Here is a 19,144-nt window from a genome sequence, read left to right as displayed (position 1 = left end):
TCAATTTTCCTACCATTTCATTTTAAGATTGATTCTTTTATAATTAAGATCGATTTATTAGTTGCTAGGATCTTTAGGTGGGTAGTGAAATTATTTTATTCTTTAATTAAGTTAGGTGGGTAGTCAAACTTAATTTAATTAGTTAGAAAGTTTAGGCAATCTCTTTTTATGTGTAGTAAATTTATTTATTTATTTTTGTGCAGTTTGACATTAATTGTTACTCTGTATAATTACTTAATTAGCATTTGTTACTGATTGATTCTATTAAATAATAATATCCACTTTAATTACCTTTTATCACTTCGTATATAACAAAATGTATTATTTAAAAGCGCAATCATTTCCATTTACTCTTTCTTCTTGATCTAACTTCTTGCCCTTCATCATCTGTCATGGTTTGACGTAGCCAACAACAACAATAGACTTAAATAGTGCTTGTTGATCATTTGAGTTTTTTCTGAATATGTATTCTATCCTTTTTTTTTTTTTCTTTTTTTTTAAATCACTAATGATAAGTGACACAACCCGTCTCAACCCTCCTTATCTGATAGACTGTGGATGTATCCATGATACTCGAGTGATTGAGACGTATCATGTTAAAATTTGTAAAACCAATAAACTGTATTTTTGAAGAAAACATCATAAAACATTTTCTCATCCTATAATCATAAAGCAACACATGAATGGGTCTTCTACAAATAAAGTAAAACATATGGTATCAAGTTTTATATTCTTTTACACAAGGTTCTGAAACCTACCCCGAGGTGTCACCCGGCCAAGGTTTCAGAACCTTTGGTTTCCGATGATCCAGCAAGTTTGAGATCTTGCAAACACACCCCTAAAAAATATATCACAGTCCAACAAGTTTGAAATCTAGCAAATACACCCCTATAACCTAACCCTAAATTGATTTTCCTATCTAGATTCCAACTAATTTTGGTAGCCAAAATTCAATCTGACACCACCACTTGAACCACCGTCCTCCACTTTACAAAATCCCTATAACTCCGGCACTTTGTAGCCCCCAGTTTGTCGTTCGTGACTTGCATATTGTGTTGATTTTTTAGGCCAAATTCTGGCTGATTCCGACGTTTAAAATTCAATCCGACACCACCCCTTGAACCAGCGACCTCCACTCTACAAAAGCCCTCTAACCCCAGCATTTGGTAGCCCCTCATTCGTCGGTCATGACTCGTGAACACTGTCGCAATTGGGTTGATTTTTCTTACCAAATTCTGGTTGATTCTGGCGTCCAAAATTCAATCGACACCCCCACCTGAACCATCGGTGTCCACTTTACAAAACCATCTAACCTTGGCACTTTGTAGCCCTCCGTTTGCAGGCCTAGCTTGCGTATTGGGTTGATTTTTCTGGCAAAATTTCGGCTGATTCCGACACCACCCCTTAAACCAACGACCTCCACTCTACAAAGGCCCTCTAACCCTGACACTTGATAGCTACTCATTCGCTGATGGTCAGGTTAGGGATTCAGTAAATAGTTAAAAATGGTAACTCAAACCGGAAAGGGCATGGGTCACAGTAGGACTAGTCCAGTTTTCTGAACATTGCTTTTATAATCCAAATAAAACAGGAAATGATACATGATGGAGAAATATAACCTTTGTAATGGGAAAATGAAACCTAACAATTACACACTGGGCAAAATGAAGTCATGTGGCCCAACCTCGAGTGGATATCACTCATACTCAGTGAGTACGAGAATGAATAAAACATTTTAATATGCAATGAAACATTCATGTTATAAAGTCTCATTTCCATGAACATATCATATAAGCATAAACTATCTCTTAATCCTATGTGAAAACTCTCACCACAACTAGTACCTATGGGTAAAACCGTTCAACCTGGCAACATCCTACATCGCTTGGGAGGAATCACAATCAATCAGACGCATACACAACATCATAACATAATATTAGGGGGCACATGATGCGTACTACGTAAGGTGGTTTGAAATCCACTGTCATCATACTCAATACTTTCAAGCCACCATTTTCGATAAATCTCATGCCTTCATTCATAATGGAAACATTTACCATAACAATAAAACATCACATGCAACATAGAGCTAAAATATAGGTTTTTAAACATGATTTCAAAATGACAATTTAACCCAATTTTCGCATTTTCATCAAATCTTGCCCAAAACGCGTCAAATCCGATCTTTCTCATGTCAATTAACAAATCTTAACAAATAATATGTATTAAAACTCATTTCCATTAAGAAATCAAAGGATTAGGGAAAAATAACACAATAATCATATTTAATAAACATTTGAAATACTTTTATTAAAAATAAAAGTTAGGGTTTTAGATTTTTCCACTCAAAACTCGTGAAGCTCGACTCCAATAGAAAAACTCCTCTATAAATCATCTTCTCCTTCTCCTAATTGAGCCAATTTTGAAAAAATTAACTAAAAACCCACAAAATAGAAGAAATAAGGGGAAAAGATGAGAAACCACCCAAATTAATACTTTACCCACGAAGAATAGACGCCCATATTCACTTTCCTAACAATTTTCCGGCCGATCTACACTTTTTCCTTCCTTTCCTTTCTTCTTTTGCACTTCCTTCTTTCTTTTCTCTTTTCTTCTCTCTTTTTTTTTCCTTTTCTCTTCCCTTTTTCTTCTCCCGGTCGACTCCCACCAGATATTTAGTGAACACCTGGCAAATATAATTTTGTCCCTTGAGTTTTTGTGCTATTTCTAGAGAGTCCCTAACATGTCAGTATTTTGACTACAAAAAGACCCCTAAATTTGTCTTCCTTTTCAAAACAATCCATAGACTTTACATTCTTACACTTAGGACCCCATTTTATACCTCAAAAACTGGCAATTACACCCTTGCATGTTACATCTTGCAATGACTATTCCAAGGTGAGTAATGTCCGTTCCATTCATGAACAACATTGTTCCATAGGTCGTTCATGACTCTGCCCAAAAATGGGAAAATCCTTCATCCCACCATGGAACGCCTGTTCCTCCTTTTGTGCAACTTGTTCCAAGGATGAATGGCACTGTTCTATTGGTCGTTCACCTCTTTGTCCAAAATCACATATTCCCAGACATGTTCCTCGTGCATGTTCCACAATCCACATCTAACATTTCTAGGTTTGCAAGAATGTCCAAAATCACATATTCCAAGGCATGTTGTTCCTCATGCATATTCCACAATCCACATCTAACATTTCTGGGTTTGCAAGAATGCTCGTTCCTTCAACCTGAGCGGGATTGAGCAAGACCCTCGAATGCATCCACGTACATCGATAATCTTGCGAATATATACATACACCCCAAAGTGTCTTCTCCATAGACATCAATTACTCCACACTCTTCCAAAAGCAAGACATACAATACCACCATAGTGCATTCACCACAACCAACCTCTTCAAACCTCAATTCATCCAACACACGGAAGTCACACAAAACACAAACAATCATAAACATATATATACCCATACATATATACATTTCAATTCAAAGATTATATACATATATTACACCCGAAAGTTTCTTCTCCACAGACGTCAATTCCTAATTCATAACTCCACACTCTTCCAAGAACACAAGACATACAATACCACCATAGTGCATTCACTACAACCAACCTCTTCAAACCTCAATTCATCCAACACACGGAAGTCACACAAAACACAAACAATTATAAACATATATATACATACCGCATTCAAAGATTCCTCATTCACCACAAGAAAACAATCGAAGGTAAAGAATATACCACATTCTCATTACTCCTTTATGCTACAACCAACCCAATATGAGTACACTAAGTTAGGGGGGTTACAATAAGTTTGTATTTTATTCAGTATAAAATTATATAAAAAGAGAATCATGATTTTATTAGTTAGAACTTGTACAAAATACTTATTTATATTATAATGTTTTGAAATTATTTGATTTTTTAATACAACTAGTAATGTTAAAGCTTTATATAATAAGGCCGGTAGTTTTAAATCTATATGTTTTTCTAAATATGACTCATTAATATTGGACTAATATAATGTTGAGTCCTCACCTATTAGCTTAAGCTTTTAGGTGGGATGAGAACTTAATATGGTGTTAGATAAAAAAAATCTAAAGTTATTTGAATACCTTCAAATTGGATAAAAGAAAAAGAAAAAGATTCAAGTTGAATGTGAGGGGCCTATTGATATAATATAATGTTGAGTCATCAACTACTAACTTAACCTTTTAGATAAGATGACAACTTAACATGGTATTTAAAAAAAAAAAAAACTAAAGTTTGAATCCCTTCAAATTGGATAAAAGAAAAAGAAAAAAAAATCCAAGTTGATGGTCTAATATAATATTGAGTCATCATTTGCTAGGTTAACCTTTTAGCTGTGGTAATTTAACATGGTATCAGAAATGTCTAAAGTTCAAATTCCCTTGTTATTGGATAAAAGAAAATGAAAATCTAGTCTAAAGTAAAGTTTGAATCCCCACATTCAATTGGATACATGAATGCCTACATATAACTGGATAAAAAAATTTTAAATTTGAAACCCCACATTCAACTAGATAAAAAGAAAATGAAAAAAAATCTGGTCTAAAGTAAAGTTACTAGTCCTCGCTTGTTAGCTTAAAGGGCCTATTTGACTAATATAATATTGAGGTCTTACCTACTAACTTAAGGAGACTATTAAACTAATACAATGTTGAGTCATCACCTATTAGCTTAAAATTTTCGATGGGATGACAAATTAACAACGTATTGGGAATTATTTTTTTTCACCTAGATTTGATAGGTTTGACTAGTTCTATTGCTAGTTTTACGATTTAACAATGAAATATGTCTTACGCATAAACATATATAAATGAATTTTAGAACCAATCTAAATCTTTGAATAAATACATAGAGAAAGATAAAAAAAAAGAAAAAAAAAACCATATTACTTTATATTAATCACAATATCAAATGAAAATTAGTGAAAGTATTTCTTTTTAATCTTTTATTTATTAGTTTTAGTTTGAGATAGTTATAACTTCTCTCTTAATCATTTTTACTCAACTTTTTAAATAATTAACTTTTGATAAAACAAATTTAAAGTGTTTGGTTTATTTAACTTTTAAATTGTTTTACTTTTAGGGTGCATTTGGTTGGAGGTAATCTCCTATTACTCCAATAATGTCTTTTTATATTACTTGTTTGGTTGTCAAGTAATAAAATATTATGGTAATCCTCCAATACCAATAATAATTACTATGGGTGCATTTGGATCAGGGTCATATAAGATAATGAGGGTAATCTTTGTTTATTTTGCAAGATTCCGTTGGTTGATTTGCAAGTAATAAAATATTATGAGTATCTTTTATTGCAAACAGTGTTTACTGTTGGTAATGTAAGGGATAATCTGATACCCTCTCTCTAAGCTGTTATTAAAAGATTACCAGGTAATCTAATTTTTATATTGATTTTGCCCTTAATTAAATACTATTTCAGATACAATTGCCCTTAAATGTCTACCAAATAACCATTACCCATCCCCTCTACATTTGAGAATTTAGTTAAAGCACCAAAAACATAAAAAAGTTTAAAAGTTAACAAAATACCTCCAACCACCCAAGACCACCGCAGGCCGCTTTTATCAATCACCGTAATGGCACATGACCTATGGGATCTAGCCGATCGTGTGCCGATAAGGCTGTTTCATGGCCACATCTTTGGTCATGAAATGGCCATGGATCACAAATGGCTTCGCTGGCACACGGCCGGCCATATACGGCCAATCGTGAGCCATTTTGTCGACTGCCAACGGTGGTGGCTAGTTGTCGACAGTGGCTTGGGGTGGGTGAGGGTGATTTTGCTACAAATTAAAGTTTTATATGGCTGGGGTGTTTTAGCAAAATTTCAAATGTAGGGGGTTAAAAAAATAGTTCAAAAAATAATAATAAAGAATAATATTATAGTAATATTCAAAAAGGAGGGCAATTTAGTAATTCACATAACATACCCACTCATTTATCCTCCCAACCAAACATATTACTCGCCAATTTATTCAAATCAACCAAACACATTTCCCTAAACATTCCCAATAATCTTCAAGGGAATTTATCTTTCAATTAATATAATATCCCCCTATAATAAAACATTATATAATCCAAACGCATAAGTTATATAAGTGGTGATCTGAATACAACCATTTTCTTAGGTATTCTAAGATTACTTAGTAATCTTAATTTTGTTACAATTTTACCCCTAATTAATAAAACTTTTAGACAGTAATGCCCTTATTCTGAAAACAATTTACAAGAATATTCATGGACTATTTTAATCTTATACACAAGATTTTTTAAGACACTACTATCCTTGTATTTCCACCAAATTACATTCCCAAATTAATACCCCAGCCACACCACCACCACCACCACCACCACCACTAATTAGGGCTATAATCGAGCTGAGCCGAGGCGAGTTTTCCGCGAAAAAAGAGGGGATTTTACAGCTCGGCTCGAACTCAATTTATGGGGGGTGCAAACGAGCTTAAAGTCGAGCTCTTTAAACGAGCTCAAATTTGAGCGACTCGGGAAGTATAAAAAAAAATTATGAGCACCTGAAAGGGTAAAATGGGAAAACAAAAATGCTAAGGGCTTTAAAAGTACATACATTCATTTCTCCTATCACATTCTTTCTTTTCTCTAGCTCCTACTGTCTATTACTTAGTCTTAATTTTTCTCTCTATTTTCCCTTCTACAAACAACTAATCTAAACCAGTGCCACTCTATTTTTCAATTGGCTTACACATTAACAAGCAGTTAGTTTTTTTTTTTTTTTTTTGGTAGGTTTCTTCTCAATCATCGTAGAAAAATTTCATAACCAATTGTTTCACACAACTTTTTTTTTCTTTCTCCTTTCTTTTGTTGTTGTTGACAGACAGAACAGTTCAAGTAAAGAGTTTTAGATCTAGCTGAAAGAGAGATTCACGAGTTCTTCTCTTTCTTTGGTGATATGAAAGCCATTCAGATCCAAAGGTATGCGAATTCTCCGGGGCTCTGCGGCTAATCTGACAACAAGAAGAACAACAAACGTGGACAAGAATGTTGATTGATGGAAGATTTCAAGTTTTAGGGATTGAAGTCTTCCTCTCGTTTAGCTCTGATTTAGGGATTTTGGTTTCAGGGGTTGTTTTTCGTGTTTTACTAATTGTTACATTAGGGGTGATTTGCCATAATTACAAAGGTTTAGTAATTAAAATGACATTTTAGTCCCTCATAGTTTCTAATAGTAACTAAAATAAGCCTGCGTATGCGAGCCAGTTTAGGCTCACGAGCCTATCGAGTCGAGCCACATGCTAGTCGAACTCGGCTCGATTACTATAACGAGTCGTTCACGAGTTGACTCGGCTAGTGGTGAGCTGAGTTTTTTTTTAGTCCTAGTCAAGCCAAGCCGAGCAGCTCTACTTGGCTAACAGCCCTAACCATAATCGACCACCATCACCAATGGTGAAATGATGATCAAACATAAGGAGAGGTAGATCAGGTGTTGGGGAGCCCAAACATCATTGAAAAGTGAGCGAAATCCGGTAAAGAAGATGAACGGTCACCGACGGAATACGATCAATCATAGCCAATCTTCGATGGAATCAACGTGGGAGAGCTCGGGTGAAGGTGGAGATGAAGCTATGGTGGCCGATCTACATAGGGGAAGGGTAAATGTCATCAAAAAATGGAGGAAACATCATTGGAAGCCAAATCGTTGCCGACAGTGGGGGAGACGAAGTGTCATGATGACGTGGAGGAGATGGCAAGGACAGTTGACAATGGGGGAAGGCAAAGGGTCACTGGCCGATGGCCAAAGAAGGTGAGGGTTGGTGTCATGAGGGTCGGCGGGCAGCTACGGTCTTAGGTAGCTTGGGGTATTTTGTTAAATTTTAAAATTTTACTATGATTGGGGTGTTTTAGCTAAATTCTCAAATGTAGGAGGTTAAAAAAATAATCTTAATAATAATAATAATAATAGTATTAAAAAAAGAAGGGCAATTCAGTAAAAGTTTTCTCCCATAATTCTTTTGTTCCTCCCATCCAAATATATTAATGATTTATTTTATTTCAATCTAATCAAACATATTTAATATAACATTCTCAGTAATGTATCTTCCCATTAATATAACATTCTCAATAATATAACATTCCTTGAACCAAATGTCCCCTTAAGAAATTGTAAAATGACTAATATTGATTTTTTAAAATAATTTCTTTACTAAAATATATTAAAAATAGATGTATATATATATATATATAACTGGTGGGGGTAAAGGTGACTGCACATGATTGACAAGAGACACTACGGCTCTGTTTGGTACACTTTTCTGAATAGTATTCTATTCAAAATATGATAGGATTTTGAAAATGTGTTTATTATATTTTTGGAAAACATTTTATGAAAATATTTAGATTATTTTTTAACCCCCTACATTTATTAATTTAGCTAAACACCCCCACCCACCCACCTGATTGCTAGTAGCTCGCCACCACTGTCGAACGATGGTCGAAATTCACTGAAATGATGCATGATCGGCTGGATTTGGCCGATCTGGTCATTTCTAATCAAATCCACCATGGATCTAGCTAGAAACAACTAGATCTATGGCCAAACGATGGCTAGAAATCTGGTAGTCATTTGGCTGTCGTCAATGACCAGATCTTTGGCCGTAAATCGACACACGATCGACCAGATCTGACCAATTGTACATCGTTCCGACGATGGCAGCAACGGCAGTAGGCGGGCAACTGTTGCTTAAGTGGGTAAGGGTGTTTTTGTTAATCTATAAACTTTTACTGAGAAATTTAATTGTCAAATATTTTGAGTCAAATAGAATATAATTGGATTTTGAACAATATTAAAATAAACATATTTTTCTTTTTTTAGGATAACATAGTAGAATAGAATCTGATTAAAAAGTTAAACAAAGGGGGGTACAATAGTTCTTGGTATCTCCAATAATATAATATAAATTAGCGAAACCAATATGTAAATGAAAATTGATTTTAAAAGGACTGGAAACATAAAAACGATAGAAATAAAACCCTCAATTTTGCGATAACTAGAGTCTAGTTAATAGAATAATTAATTAAAAAAATTTAATTAATTTCAATCAGATGAAATGGCAATTCCATCTTGACTACACATAACTTTGTATAGAGTTTTAAGAGATTTTATAAGTGTGTGTTATAAATGGTTAATTAAAGAAATTAAAGTTAAAAGAATATTTTTTCTATTATTTAAAGAAGTAGGTTATTAATTAGCTCAAAGAGTTGTTAATTAAAGTGGTTGACGAGAATTGTTCTAAAGTCAACATGATTTTTTTTTTCTGGTTTTTTAAAACCAAGTATTATTATTATTATTATTGTTATTATTTTGTAATTAGGATGTTCGAACCAGTTTATGCGTATCTTAACTAATCATTATGGTCCATTAAACACTTTACAAGTCCAAATAATCAAATAAACCACAATGTTATTGTGATTGATAAGTGATTTCAAGGTTTAAACCCAAAAACTAAAAAAAAAAAAGAGCAAACTTCTTTTACCACCAAGTTAACCCCTTAAAGTTTAAAACCAGATATTAATTAATTTCATCAATAAACAACCGTTTCACAGATTGTGAATTCTGCGCGTATAAACCATAAGTAACAAATTAACTTATCAATAACCATATCATCTTATTAAAAGATTTAACTATTTAACAACAATTAGCCTTAAAGTTGACTATAATAGAGACAGTTTAAATCTGTTTTATATTATATCAAGTTTTTCTCGTAAATAATTTGACTCATTACCATAATGGTTCATATATAAGAACTTAGACTATCATTCATTTGATCCCTTTGACCAATTATATTTATGATTTGTTTTAGTTTTATTAAATGAATAAGTTATGAAATAATCAATTAGATAGAATTGAAGATTGATTTTCTTGTTCACAAGGTCAATGAAAAACCACTAATTACACAAACAGCTTTTAGTTTCTGATAACAAATCAAAGATTTAGCAAGCTGTTTGATCCCTTTTAGTCTTCATAATCCATCCACCCCTCTCCAGCTTTTTCAAACACAAACACAAAAAAAAAGTTTCTTTGATTTCCTGTGAACCCACGAAGGAGGCTTCTAGCTGGCAGAAGAAATAATTAGCAAAGTTGATCAGCAAATTAAGCCACATTCATTAAATTAGTAATGAGTTCTCCAACCCAACCAGGCTTCTTCTATGAACAAAGAAAAACCTGCATAGTAATTCCATCTAAGATTCAATCACCTGGATTGTGGAAGGGACTTGCAGGAGGATCAGGAATTGAAGATTGGTTAGATTTCGCTTTCCCAAGAGTTGAATTTGTCATTGCTCTGGTATTCATTATCTCTCAAGCCTGCCATTACACTTTCAAACACTTGGGATTCCCCTTGTTCACCTCTCAACTTATCGTAAGTTCTCTTTAATTTTAGCTTAAATAATATTCTTGTAATTGTTCATTAACGTTAATAACAAATTGTGATGATTTTATGAATTACCAGGCTGGCCTGATACTCTCTCCAGCAGTAATTGGAGAAACTGCTTCCGGGAAATTGATAACAAGTGAAGCCATAAACGGGATTGGAGTATTTGGGGCTTTTGGCTATGCTGGCCTTCTCTTCTTTAGTGGAGTTAAAATGGATCCAGCCATGGTGATAACGGTGAGTAGAAGGGCCGTATATATCGGATTACTGGCCATTGTACCGCCGGCAGTATTTTCAGTAACAATCCTACAGGTTTTCTGTCTTAGTGAAGAAGAAAGGGTTAAAGCTTTGGGGATTTCAATTGNTTTAGAGAAGAGAAAAAATCTCTAAGAACCCTAAATCTCCCTCTTGGTCAAATTTCTTCTTCCCTTGGTGTGGATACTCTTTTGCTTAATTTCTCTTGAAATTAAGAGTCTCCAAGGTTGCTAAGGGCTTAAGGTAACATGTTCTACCTTACTTATTTCAATTTGATTGAAATTTATTTTTTAAACTATGACTATACTTGTTATAATATGATATGCTTGATTCTCCATGCATCTATCTTTTAGTATTATTATTATTATTTATTTTTTTGTAATCGGGGTATTCGAACCAGTTTATGCGTATCTCAACTAATTGTTATGGTCCATGAAACACTGTACAAGTCCAAATAATCAGATAAACCACAATGTTATTAGCTTTGTTTGGTTGCATTTTGGGAATACTACTTTTAGTATTCCCAAAAAAGTTAAACAATAAAATAACAAAAAACTCTTATTTTTGGGAATACTACTCTCAATATTATTCAACTTTTTTTAAACCCTCTAAATTTGTTAATTTAATTAAATACCCCTAAATATTTTTTTAAAAATTGTAAAAACACCCCAGCAATCCACATTTACCAGATTTTGGCCACCACCACCGAAAAATAGCCGAAATCTGGTAGGATGGCACACTACCAGCTGAATCTGGCCGATAGTATGCCGATCTAGCCTTTTCCGGCCAGATCCATGGTGGATCTGGTCAAAAAAGGCCAGATCTAAGGCCAAAGATCTGGCCGTTGACGGCCAGATCTTTGGCCGTAACCAGTCAGTAACGACGGCCAACAAATGGTCGTTGTTGATGGTCAACGACGACCGTTTGTTGGCCATCGTTGACGAGAAAATACGGCCAGATCTGGTCATCAATGGCCAAATCTAGCCGTAGATCTGGCCTTTGCCGGAAAAGGTCATATCGACACATGACCGGCAAGATCCAGCTGATCATGCGCCGATACGATGAATCCAACCACCTTCCGGTGGTGGTGGCCGGCCGTCCGTATTTGAGGGTGAGTTGGGGGTTTTTTTGTTAACTTTTAATGTTTTATTTAGGGGGTGTTTTGTAAATAAACAAACACAGGGAGTATTTTATTAATTTGTAAATCCTACATCATAATACCCGTCCAATTTAACTTTTCTTTAACTTTTTTCAAAAAACTTTTCCCAAAAATACAAAATTGTAAACCAAACGGAGCCATTGTGATTGATAGGTGACCCCAAGGTTTGAACCCAAGAACTCAAAAAAAAAAAAAAAAACAAACTTCTTTGACCACAAAGCTAGCCCCTTAAAGTTTAAAACCAGATATTAATTAACTTCATCAATGAACAACTGTTTCACATATTGTGAATTCCGCCCGTCTAAACCATAGGTAACAAATTAACTTATCAATAACCATATCATCTTATTAAAAGATTTAACTATTTAACAACAATTAGCCTCAAAGTTGACCATAATACAGACAGTTTAAATCTGTTTGATATTATATCAAGTTTTTCTCGTAAATAATTTGACTCATTACCATAATGGTTCATATATAAGAACTTAGACTATCATTCATTTGATCCTTTTGACCAATTATATTTATGATTTGTTTTAGTTTTATTAAATGAATAAGTTATGAAATAATCAATTAGATAGAATTGAAGATTGATTTTCTTGTTCACAAGGTCAATGAAAAACCACTAATTACACAAACAGCTTTTAGTTTCTGATAACAAATCAAAGATTTAGCAAGCTGTTTGATCCCTTTTAGTCTTCATAATCCATCCACCCCTCTCCAGCTTTTTCAAACACAAACACAAAAAAAAAGTTTCTTTGATTTCCTGTGAACCCACGAAGGAGGCTTCTAGCTGGCAGAAGAAATAATTAGCAAAGTTGATCAGCAAATTAAGCCACATTCATTAAATTAGTAATGAGTTCTCCAACCCAACCAGGCTTCTTCTATGAACAAAGAAAAACCTGCATAGTAATTCCATCTAAGATTCAATCACCTGGATTGTGGAAGGGACTTGCAGGAGGATCAGGAATTGAAGATTGGTTAGATTTCGCTTTCCCAAGAGTTGAATTTGTCATTGCTCTGGTATTCATTATCTCTCAAGCCTGCCATTACACTTTCAAACACTTGGGATTCCCCTTGTTCACCTCTCAACTTATCGTAAGTTCTCTTTAATTTTAGCTTAAATAATATTCTTGTAATTGTTCATTAACGTTAATAACAAATTGTGATGATTTTATGAATTACCAGGCTGGCCTGATACTCTCTCCAGCAGTAATTGGAGAAACTGCTTCCGGGAAATTGATAACAAGTGAAGCCATAAACGGGATTGGAGTATTTGGGGCTTTTGGCTATGCTGGCCTTCTCTTCTTTAGTGGAGTTAAAATGGATCCAGCCATGGTGATAACGGTGAGTAGAAGGGCCGTATATATCGGATTACTGGCCATTGTACCGCCGGCAGTATTTTCAGTAACAATCCTACAGGTTTTCTGTCTTAGTGAAGAAGAAAGGGTTAAAGCTTTGGGGATTTCAATTGGTTATGTTGCTTCTACGTATCCAGTCATAACTTGTATGCTCAGTGAATTGAAGATCATAAATTCAGAACTAGGCAGAATCGCACAGACTTCTGCAATTGTTTCTGACGTTTTGTGCGTTCTTCTCTTCATGATTATTAGCTTGTTCAGAGAAAATGTTGACAATGCTCTTAAGCAGCTTGCCATTATTATCATCTACACTTCATTTGTCTTTTTGGTGATTCGGCCTGCAATCAAACACCTGATTAAACGTATCCCTAAAGGCAAACCTCTAGACAATTTTTACTTGGGACTCTTCATATTTATGTTTCTGGCATCTATAGTTATGGCTAGGTGGGCTCCAAGGTTTAGGTACTTGGGGCCTTATGTTCTTGGTCTGGCAATTCCGGATGGACCACCAGTGGGATCTACTTTGGTTGAGAAGTTAGAAACTATGATAAATCATTTTTTTTTACCAATGTTATTTGCAACAGCAGGTATGAGGGTCGAAAAATTGTTCTTCATTATTCGAAATCATATATCAATAATTACTCTATCAAACGCCGCCATTGCTATAATTGTGAAATTGGGGGCTTGCTTGCTGCCACCCCTGTACTTCAACATGCCTTTAAAGGATGCTTTCACAATCGCCATTATAATGTGTTCTAAAGGTGCTGTTGAGCTCGCCGGGTTCATCTACGCGAATGATAAAAGGGTATATATTCTTTATAATCAACATTAATGTACTACTATTGATTTTCTGTTCATTGTTAATTTTTTTCCTGAAACTAATCCCAGACTTGTTTAAATGCAGGTTATAAATGCAGAATTCTACGCAATGCTGTTTTATTTCGTCTTGTTTATGTCAAGCATTGTGCCTATGCTTGTGAAAATCCTCTATGATCCTTCAAAAAAATATGCAGGCTACAATAAAAGAAACCTCATGGCTTTAAAGCTCCATTCACCGCTGTCCATAGTTACTTGCATTCATGTACCCGATGATGTGTGCGCGGTAATCAACTTGTTGGATGTGGCATGGCCTTCTAAAGATAACCCAATGAGTGTTAATGTTCTTCATCTCATGAAGCTTAGAGGACAATCAACTCCAATATTTATTTCCCATGATAAGACAAAATCTCTTCGTGGCCCTTCCCATTACGAGAATATCATTGCTTATTTTGATAAATTTGAAGGAAACAACTGGGGAGCTGCATCTGTTAACGCCTTCACAGCAGTTTCTTCACCTGATTTCATGCAGGAAGATGTATGCACTCTCGCATTGGACAAAACTGCATCTCTGATAATCCTCCCATTCCATCGAAGATGGTACATTGATGGATCTGTAGAATCAGATGATAAATACATAAGAACCTTAAATTCCAGGGTCCTGGAAATGTCTCCTTGTTCGGTAGGAATCATGATTGACCGCGGCAGCAACATAAACATGCCGCTTCACGATGATCCATTATCAGAACTAGAATACAAGGTAGCTGCCATATTTATTGGTGGCCCCGATGACCGTGAGGCCTTAACTTTCGCAAAACGGATGGCGTTAAACACCAGGGTCAGCCTCACGGTGATTCATTTGGTTGCGGCCGGAAACGAGGATGGGGACAACTGGGGGAAAATGTTGGATACTGTTATATTGAGGGATGTCAAGAACAATGGATATATACATTACAAAGAGAAGGTGGTAAGCGGTGGGCCTGAATCCGCAACGATGCTTCACGCTCTTGTGCATGAATTCAACCTGATGATTGTTGGGAGGAGAGTGGATTTGGAGTCACAACAGACGTCAGGGCTCAAAGAATGGAGTGAATTCCCGGAGCTTGGAGCCCTGGGAGACCTCCTTGCATCTGCAGATTACAGTAGCAGATGTTCAATCTTGATTGTTCAACAACAGCAGACAACTTAATTCAATCTTCAAACCATTACATATAGATTGATTCTTTTATCTTTAGTTGGTAGGGTCTTTAAGTGGGTAGTGAAATTATTTATTCTTTAGTTATTTTAGGGAATCCCTTTTCAGGTGTAGATATTTTTTTAGTTTAGTTTTGACATTAATTGTGTTCTAACTTTATCAATACTCGCTATTTTTCAAGAAGTTTTAAGAAACTCTGTAAAATTAGCAAATGTTACCGATTGATTGTATTAGATTAATAAAATATCCATCTTAATTACTATTTGTCCCTTCATGATATAACAAAATATATTATTTAAAAACAAATCATTCTTGGTCTAGCTTCTTTCCCTTCATCATATGTCATGGGTTAAAGTAGCTGAGTAGCTGACCATATTGATAAGAGGGTTTTTTTTTCTTTTTTTTTAAATGATCGAGAGTGTTTGGATTAGTTTACGTGTACCGCAACTAATTTCCTAAGGCCCTGAAATTACTAGTCTGGTAAGAGTTCTAGTGGCTATCCCTATTAGCAATTGAAAAATGATTCGAATTCAAGACCTCTTGAATAATAACCTAAACATCTCTATCGAATTACTCAATCATTTAGAAATAATTAATTGAGGTTTTTGAGAATATGTGAGGTGGTGATTTGGTTTCATAAATTTATCTTTTTTATTAACAAGCTTATATTTTATTCAGTAAAAGATTATACTAAGAAAGAATCATGATTTTGTCAGTTGGAACTTGGACGAAGTACTTATTTATATTATAAAGTTACGAGATTGATTGGTTTTATATCCACTATTAATCTTAAAGCTTAAAATCATAGGAATAGTTTTTAAAACTTGTTTTTTCTTCTTTTTTTTTTCCAAATTTGACGATAATTGTATATATATTATCAATAAAAAAAAGTGTTCTTATTCATATGTGGTTTATTGCTTCATTTAATATATGTATTACATGTGAAATGTCGGATGATACAAATCTTAGAAGATCAAAATCATCAAAGTATTCCTACATAGGTAATATTAATTGGCATATATTACATAGTAGGCATGCGAATGCCTCCGTAGATATCATGTGATGGTATTGGTGTGGGTGATTATAAAAGTTATATCACTAGGGCATTGCATGGATACGCGGTTAGTGAAATGTTTATCGAATATGGCCATTTATAATGAATCACATGGACATTTAAAATGTAGTCAATGATTTATCATAAGATCGTACTAGGGTATTATTAATCTTAGACTTGAGATATCACGGTTGGATTCTGCATAAACGCATATGGTTCATATGGTGTATAAACATGAGGCTAATCAGTCATGTGTAATAACCGAATTGGTTGGTATAGATTGATATCAAGTTCCTAGACAAATGTCAAGATACATTGGAAAAGGGAAATCTCCGGCCGGGGTATACAAAATGTTACATGAAAGGTTGCTTCATAGTGACACGTCCATAGTATAAATTAAAATTAGATAAGGATTTTGACATACCATGAATCCATTCTTAATGGGATTAGATAACGGAAGGATTTGATTATAAAATATGTATGATTGTAAAAGGTTCGTTGGTAGTATATCCATTGTGATTTAGGGTTATGGAGCATTGCTAGATGCCTACCATAATCAGTGGGAGTTTTGTTATAAAGAGTATGACAAAACATATCGAAATAGTTATGATATTGGGCCCACGGCTAGGCCACAGTGAACCTAAGAGGTCACACATAAAACTAAGAGAATTGAGAAATAGCCAAAGAGAGTTGATTATCCAAGGTGGCTGCACCTACCAAGGGTATAAAGTTATTTAATGAAACATTTTCTTATATTAAATTGAGTTTACAAGGGGTTGTAATTGATAACAATTTAAGGGTTAAATTGTTATGTAAACAATTTAAGAGTTAAAGTTATTGTGATTAAATGCTAATCCAATGTTTCATTTAAAGAAGTTTAACAACTTCATAACAATTATGGAGTTTAAGGAAGTCCAAAACAATTATTGAATTGTTAGGATCCTATATAAGAAAATGATATATCAATTTTAGAGAAGAGAAAAAATCTATAGAAACCTAAATCTCCCTCTTGGTCAAATTCTTCTTCTGGTGTGGATACTCTTTTGCTTATTTCTCTTGAAATTAAGAGACTCCAAGGTTGCTAAGGGCTTAAGGTAACATGTTCTACCTTACTTTTTCAATTGATTGAAATTTATTTTTTAAACTATGACTATACTTGGTATAATATGATATGCTTGATTTCATGCATTATCTTTAGTATTATTATATTATTTATTTTTTTTGTAATCGGGGTATTCGAACCAGTTTATGCGTATCTCAACTAATTGTTATGGTCCATGAAAACACTGTACAGTCCAAATAATCAGATAAACCACAATGTATTAGCTTTGGTTGGTTGGCATTTTGGGAATACTACTTTTAGTATTCCAAAAAAGTTAAACAATAAATAACAAAAAACTCTTATTTTTGGGAATACTACTCTCATATTATTCAACTTTTTAAACCCTCTAAATTTGTTAATTTAATTAAATACCCTAAATATTTTTTTAAAAATTGTAAAAACACCCCAGCAATCCACATTTACCAGATTTGGCACCACCACCGAAAAATAGCCGAAATCTGGTGGATGGCACATACCAGCTGAATCTGGCGATAGTAGCCGATCTAGCCTTTTCCGGCCAGATCCATGGTGGATCTGGTCAAAAAAGGCCAGATCTAAGGCCCAAGATCTGGCCGTTGACGGCCAGATCTTGGCCGTAACCATCAGTAACGACGCCAACAAATGGTCGTGTTGTGGTCAACGACGACCGTTTGTTGGCCACGTTGACGAGAAAATACGGCAGATCTGGTCATCAATGGCCAAATCTAGCCGTAGATTCGGCCTTTGCCGGAAAAGGTCACATAGACACATGACGCACAGATCCAGCTGATCATGCGCCGATACGATGAATCCAACCACCTTCCGGTGGTGGTGGCCGGCCGTCCGTATTTGAGGGTGAGTTGGGGGTTTTTTGTTACTTTATGTTTTATTTAGGGGGTGTTTTGTAAATAAACAAACACAGGGAGTATTTTAATTTGTAATCCTACATCATATACCCGTCCAATTTAACTTTTCTTTAACTTTTTTCAAAAAACTTTCCAAAAATACAAAATTGTAAACCAAACGGAGCCATTGTGATTGATAGGGACCCAAGGTTTGAACCCAAGAACTCAAAAAAAAAAAAAAAACAACTTCTTTGACCACAAAGCTAGCCCCTTAAAGTTTAAAACCAGATATTAATTAACTTCATCAATGAACAACGTTTCACATATTGTGAATTCCGCCCGTCTAAACCATAGGTAACAAATTAACTTATCAATAACCAATCATCTTATTAAAGATTAACTATTTAACAACAATTAGCCTCAAAGTTGACCCTAATACAGACAGTTTAAATCTGTTTGATATTATATCAAGTTTTTTCTCGTAAATAATTTGACTCATTACCATAATGGTTCATATATAAGAACTTAGACTATCATTCATTTGATCCTTTGACCAATTATATTTATGATTGTTTTAGTTTTATTAAATGAATAAGTTATGAAATAATCAATTAGATAGAATTGAAGATTGATTTTCTTGTTACAAGGTCAATGAAAAACACATATTACACAAACAGCTTTTAGTTTCTGTAACAAATCAAAGATTTAGCAAGCTGTTTGATCCCTTTTAGTCTTCATAATCCATCCACCCCTCTCCAGCTTTTTCAAACACAAACACAAAAAAAAGTTTTTTGATTTCCTGTGACCCACGAAGGAGGCTTCTAGCTGGCAGAAGAAATAATTAGCAAAGTTTATCAACAATTAAGCCACATTCATTAAATTAGTAATGAGTTCTCCAACCCAACAGGC

The 19,144-nt window shown here is 34.5% G+C and overlaps 1 protein-coding gene across 1 annotated transcript; it reads left to right on the top strand.

Annotated features, from left to right (window-relative positions):
- The first annotated feature begins 7,708 nt into the window (after positions 1 to 7,708).
- On the top strand, positions 7,709 to 15,249 carry LOC116112825 (cation/H(+) antiporter 4-like). Its single transcript, XM_031398941.1, has 6 exons — positions 7,709 to 7,843; positions 10,308 to 10,382; positions 10,548 to 10,706; positions 12,832 to 12,906; positions 13,072 to 14,049; positions 14,149 to 15,249. Exons 1-6 carry the CDS (start codon positions 7,709 to 7,711, stop codon positions 15,247 to 15,249), a joined length of 2,523 nt encoding a protein of 840 aa, XP_031254801.1.
- Positions 15,250 to 19,144: the final 3,895 nt, after the last annotated feature.

Source organism: Pistacia vera, unplaced genomic scaffold, assembly GCF_008641045.1.
Source record: "Pistacia vera cultivar Batoury unplaced genomic scaffold, PisVer_v2 Contig67, whole genome shotgun sequence".
Lineage (NCBI taxonomy): Eukaryota > Viridiplantae > Streptophyta > Magnoliopsida > Sapindales > Anacardiaceae > Pistacia > Pistacia vera.
The sequence above is the reverse complement of the archived record's forward strand: the minus strand, read 5'-3'. Positions and strand labels throughout refer to the sequence as shown.